This window comes from Epinephelus moara, chromosome 8 (assembly GCF_006386435.1).
Source record: "Epinephelus moara isolate mb chromosome 8, YSFRI_EMoa_1.0, whole genome shotgun sequence".
In the NCBI taxonomy this organism is placed as follows: domain Eukaryota; kingdom Metazoa; phylum Chordata; class Actinopteri; order Perciformes; family Serranidae; genus Epinephelus; species Epinephelus moara.
The window spans coordinates 3,324,348-3,330,414 of record NC_065513.1 but is presented as its reverse complement, the minus strand read 5'-3'; the positions used below and the strand labels follow the sequence as shown (position 1 = coordinate 3,330,414).

Genomic DNA, 6,067 nt, shown 5'->3' with positions numbered 1-6,067 from the left:
CAGAAGGGAGGAAAGAGTCATAACAAGACTCAGATTAGATCACACAGGACTAAATGGTACACTGTATGTTATGGGGAAAAGGAATAGTGGTAAGTGTGAGAACTGTGGAGTAAAAGAAAACGCTGAACATATTCTACTGTACTGTAACATGTATGAAATGTACTGTATGAAATAGAACGAGAAAGGCTGCAGGATAAAGTCAGAGAGGCAGGACGTGAGTGGAATTTGAGTGGGATACTGGGAACAGAGAGAAAGGGGTTAAAACCACCAGGAAGGCACTTATTCATTTCTTAAAGGACACTAGGCTGATGAGTAGGATTTGAGAGACAGGCTGGATGACATGATGTTGCACACTCTTGCACAGTTAGGTGGCGGTATGCACCTGGAAGTTGTTTGTGATCCGCCAAAAATTGAGAGAAGAAGAAGATAACAAAGGAAGGAATACTTAAGGCACTGGAGGCAACATGATGTGTGCAATATTTCTGTTATGTGTCGCTGGCCGACTCTATACTGCGACGATAAGATTGTTATGTGTTTTAATGTATCTTATATTGTAATTGTATATTCTATGTGTACTGTATTGATTTTTTTATTACTTTTTAGGAACTATGCTGATAAACATCTGACAGGGGGGCTACCAATGTAAATCAACCCCTGGCTGCAATTGGGTGCATCTACATTTTCTTTTCTTTTTTCCTCTAAAAGGAATGTTCATTGATGTACACTGTCCTTTCTTAAACAAATAAGCTATTAAACTAAACTAAAAAAAAAAAACTAACAAGATTAAGATTTCACCACACAGGTCTAAATAAAACAAAATTTTTGATTTTTGATAGGAAAAACCTACTTTAGATGAGTGTTAGGAATGTAAAATAACAGAAGATGTGGAACATATACCTATTGATGCACTGTCGAAAATATAGGGAAGAAAGGACTAAACTAACTCAAAAGATAGGTAAGGCAGGTAGAGAGTGGAGTCTTGAGGGTATTTTGGGAACAACAGGAAATGGGGTACAGGACACACAGAAAGCTATAGTAAAATATCTGATTGAAATAGACAAGATTACATTATAGAATTTAAGGTTAGTTGAGCGTTGTTGTGTGTGTGTGTGTTTTTTTTTAATTAAAAATTAAGGATTATTAGGTAGGCTACCTAATGATGTACAGTAGTTCAGGATAGTAACACACACTACGTACTCCATTATTGACATACTCCGGTTCAGTAACGTTAGGTGGCGGTATGCACCTAATAAGCGATGGTTGCAACCCGCCATGAAACCAAAAGAAGAAGAAGAAGAAGAAGAAGAAGGAGGAGAAGAAGGTGAAGGTCCTCCTAGCTCCATGTGTGTTTCCTGCTAGCTAACCACCGGCAAAGACAACACCATGGTAAGTCTAAAAATTATTTGAAAATATGTTTGAGCATGGAATCTATCAGTAGCTTGGTGTGAAATGCATGCAGGCGATTTACCTTCTTCATTAGCTTCATTATCAACTTAGCTAACGTTAACTGTTAATGTAGCGTCACTGACAACGTGCGCCTGATGTCTCTCCGAAAGGAAACACAGTGTGGGCTGTTGTAGTTGTTATAATAGATGATTTATTGTGTAGTGTGATACGCTACCATACTTAATTTAATTGTAATTATATCCTGTATAGAAATGGTCACCTTTGTGGCAGGGAGATATAGATTTACTTCAGGTTAGACCGTGAAGAATCCTCCAGCATACAACCAGCTGTGTCCTGAAAACAGGAGAGTCTTAAACTGATTTGTAGCTTTTACAGGAAAAACTGCCTGCCCAAATGCAGTGCGATGAAATGGTATGTTCCAGTCTTGTACAGAGGATTATCTCGAGGATCTAATAGAACTTACTGAGGAAGTGTACGTAGAGTTATAGAATGGACGAAGAGCCAAACCATTTTAAGTGTTATAAACCAGACATTTGAACATAATCTTTACTCTTCAAAGCTCAGTAAATTTTATTTCTTCAGTATCCTACAGTAATGAAAATGCAATGGCTTTTTGTCCAAAGGTTTGTTTGTATATCAACTCAAGGGGTCTCAAGGCTGTTTCCCCAGCCTGTCCTAAGCATGTAATGCAGTAAGACGTGAGAGGATCATAGCATGCATAAATATCTTGGCTGCATCCAGGGAGCGAAACTTTCCAAGTTATACTTTATGGTTTTTACTATTTTCCTTATATGCTCCTTAAAGTTCAAATTTTGATCAACAATCAGGCCAAGATACTTAAAATCATGTCATTGTAATGACATAGAAATGTTTATTTTAAATAAAGCATCAGCTGTTTAGCAACACTTAGTAGCCCTTTTTAGATAGGAATTGTGCAAATTTGCAGGAAAGCCCAATCAGTATTTTTTCAGCAATTGCAGTATAAAAACAAAATCAGGGAGTGCGGCAAAATAAGATAAGATAAGATACACCTTTATTGATCCCACAATTGAGAAATTCCAGAAATGCCGCCTACATACTTATACAGAATGCGCCTTTTTCGGGGCAATGGGGGGCGTGAGCAAGTAACAAAACGTGTAGCTTAGCGTGTGACGTAAACAGTGACATGGGAGGGAAGCCGCTGCTAGTCAGTCTTTTGGTGATTCTCTCGTAAGTCGGCCCGTTCTTCACCGTTCCTGTCATCTGACAGTTAATGGCCTCTTCGTTTGCGAGGGCAAGGAGGGCGCGCAATTCTTTGTCTCCCCAGTTGCTCATCTTTACAGTGTCTGTCAGGTTTCCGTTTCCCTCTTGCTACTAGCTCCTCGCTAATTCCTGCTATCAGCTGTTTCCTGTTTATCCACCGCCAGTGGGTCGCACTTGCGGCATCATCATCAGCTCCTCCCACAAGCCTTCAACAGCCCCTCCCATTGCGGAAGGCCGCCTCGGTCTTTTTAAACTAAAAGGTTTCTGCCAATATGACTACCCTACGAGGTGGAAAATTGGGCACCTTGGATCAACTCGCCAATCTGGCTCTGTGTGTCTAAACGCTCGCAGCTTGCCGGCAAAAAGGCCCAACATTCGCGGAAAATCTGGCAGTGTAAAAGGGGCTCTTGAATGCCTCTTGTCTAATCAGATTGCTTGGCCTGAACTAACTGTTGTGTAAATAACATTTAACCACAATGAACACAGATGTCAAAAAATTATACGTTACATTGTTTTTAATGATCCTATTATGTTTCTGAACCAAGCTTTTATTTTCATATCAAAATGACTTAAGTGTAGAGCCTGCAACTCTTTGCGTGAAATAATTTGGTTTAATGTTGTTACAGCTTCGTCGAGAGGTGAGACTTAGACGAGAGTACCTGTACAGGAAGGCCCAAGAGGACAGGGTCCGAACAATTGAAGAGAAGAAACAAAAGCTGAAGGGTGCACTTGATGGTATGATCATGATCATTAGGTTCAATTTGTCCTTCTGCATTTTCTGTAACAAGTGATCAGTAGTGGAAATTAACCTACCACAAATCCATGTATAACACATGCTCTTTTTCCTCTGCAGAAAATCGTCTTCTTCCAACTGAGGTACGCAAAGAAGCTTTGCAGCTACAGAAACTACTGGAGTATGATGATGAGGGGGCAGAAGGTAAGTGTTATTTTTCATGATTATCAACACCATCCATCTGATTGCACCAATTTGTTAATTCCATTTAGTTTAACCATCCATATATTCATTTCCATTGATGTATTGGGTGTTTTCTGTGCAGGTGTCAGCTCACACATGGATGATGAGTATAAATGGACTGGAGTTGAAGATCCTAAAGTCATGGTCACCACATCCAGAGACCCCAGCTCCAGACTCAAAATGTTTTCCAAGGTCAGGCCACTTTCTCCGCAGTGACAGCAGATGGACTTTGAGGCTTTGTTGTATGAGTCTGTAATTTACAAATAACTTAAAAATCAGTTTTCTTGGAAGTTTCCTAAAAAAAAAAACATCTTTTTTTTTTTTTCAATCAATATGAAGAAAAATTAAGACTGAGATCAGGTAGTAGACATCCAATTTATAACCCACATAGCACAGTAGGCCATCTGAACATGCTGAAATATGAAACCTGTCTACAGGCAAACATAGTTCCATAATTATTGGTAAATTATAGCCCTTACTTCAGCCTTACTTCATTTAATACTCATTTTTAAAATGTTTATAATAATTTTATTGATAGGCCTCAAAGGCCTTTGAACCTTAATAACAAATATAGCTGCAAGTGGTGATTCCAGAGTATAAACCAACACACACTGTTAGACTGTACCTAACAGTAAGCGAGAGTCAGGCTGTCACACCCCATCGCTTTACATCGGAAGCTCTCTGTCCAAACTGGATCTGTTAAATATGGATCGCTGTCCCGTCATGTAAACAAACCACTTACCCAGCAGCTGTGGTCTTAGTATAACCACTGAAAAGATGGGTGAGTACGTACTTCCTTATTATTCATATTCACACAATACTATCGTGGTAAACTTAAGAGATCATTGTTCTAGCTACCATACTATTGGTGCTTCTGAGTGGGGTCCTAAAGAGGCTAGGCAAGACTTCTTCGTAGCATTTGGTGAACACAATCATTGAAGAGGCCCTGCCTTCAGTTCTGGCAAAGAATTGTGGGCACTTTATGTCTGCTGAGGATACACACATACATCCTTGAAAATTCTCAGAAGGAAAGACTCTGCCCTTCGCAGAATTTGAAGGATCCTCAACATTGGAACAGCCGTTCAGCGGGATTTGATGATGTTGCCTCCTTGAAATTCAGCTGATAAAGGATCCGTCCTTGGCTTTGAGAAGCCCCATATACTAGTGCTGCACGATTTGATAAAAATATGCGATGGTGATTTGAGTGGACAATATCGCGATTTGTGATTGCGATTACAATATAATACATAAATGGTATCATGAGTCTTCTTGCTTGATTCAGTGTTTCCCCTACATTATATCAGGGGACACTGAACTGACCTGACATAGTTTTTGTTATGGACAGTGTGTAAATGACCATCAACAGACTGAGCACAGTCAAACACGCTGCTCGCACAGCAGTGCAGCACAGCACTGTACACACAGCGGAGCAAGCCTGTGTTGCGTTCAGGCATTGTCACGTAAATGACAAATTCCAGCACGTGAACAGGCCATTGCACGACAGCAGCATGTCAAGTGGGCTGAACCCGAGCAAAATTTTGCTCAGTTTTAAATTTCTTATTATATAGTTTGTTATGGAGTTCATGATTTCCCCATGACACTTACAAATGTTTGCGTAACTGTGCTTTGTTGTTCTTTTATGAGGCTCTGGCGGCTTTCAGTTGTCTCTTTGTCTTTAACGTTACACGGCTTGGCTTTCTCTCGCATGCATTCTTCCTACCTTTCTCTGCACTGTCTCAAGTGTTGATATAGATTGGCCGTATTGCCGTGGGACGTGGCGACTTTAACCTTTAAACTTTTACACAGCACGTCTTTCTGTTAAACGTCGCCGTACCTGAATCCAAAGTATCGCCATTTAATAGACGTTGCGTTTTTTCGCCACCAACTCAGCCTGTTCTTGGTCGTGCTCATGCTCTTCTTCAGCGTCTATGTTGGTCACTGCTGCACGCTGAGTGGTCACCTGACCATACGTGCTGCACACACCAGGATAGCTTGTGGGCATGATGTCAACAAACTCCACACACTACAGGAGAGGTAGTCATGTTCACAGGCACACACGTTAACATTTATTTACATTAAATAGCAAATCGCAGCCTTTCATGCGGTTATGTAATCGCACAACCTGACATTGCGATTGCGATTAGATTAATCGTGCAGCACTACCATATACCATACCACCATTTCCACTTTGTAAAACAAGCTAGCTTGATAGCAAGCACTGTTGGGCGTCACACAACAATACTTACACCACGTTCCAAATTATTATGCAAATTGTATTTAAGTGTCATAGTTCCAAATTATTATGCAAATTGTATTTAAGTGTCATAAAGATTAAATTTTTTGTTTTCCAATTAAACTCATGGATGGTATTGTGTCTCAGGGTTCTTTGGATCACTGAAATCAATCTCAGACACCTGTGATAATTAGTGGCCAGGTGAAGCC

At 40.2% G+C, this 6,067-nt stretch overlaps 1 protein-coding gene across 1 annotated transcript in view; it reads left to right on the top strand.

Annotated features, from left to right (window-relative positions):
• The first annotated feature begins 1,339 nt into the window (after positions 1 to 1,339).
• The window catches only part of imp4 (IMP U3 small nucleolar ribonucleoprotein 4), a 13,564-nt gene continuing 8,836 nt past the window's right edge, over positions 1,340 to 6,067 (top strand). Inside the window, exons 1-4 of the mRNA XM_050050383.1 lie at positions 1,340 to 1,386; positions 3,276 to 3,384; positions 3,503 to 3,586; positions 3,708 to 3,817. Coding sequence (XP_049906340.1) covers positions 1,384 to 1,386; positions 3,276 to 3,384; positions 3,503 to 3,586; positions 3,708 to 3,817 — 306 coding nt within the window. The 5' untranslated portion in view covers positions 1,340 to 1,383. The remainder of the gene's footprint in view (positions 1,387 to 3,275; positions 3,385 to 3,502; positions 3,587 to 3,707; positions 3,818 to 6,067) is intronic.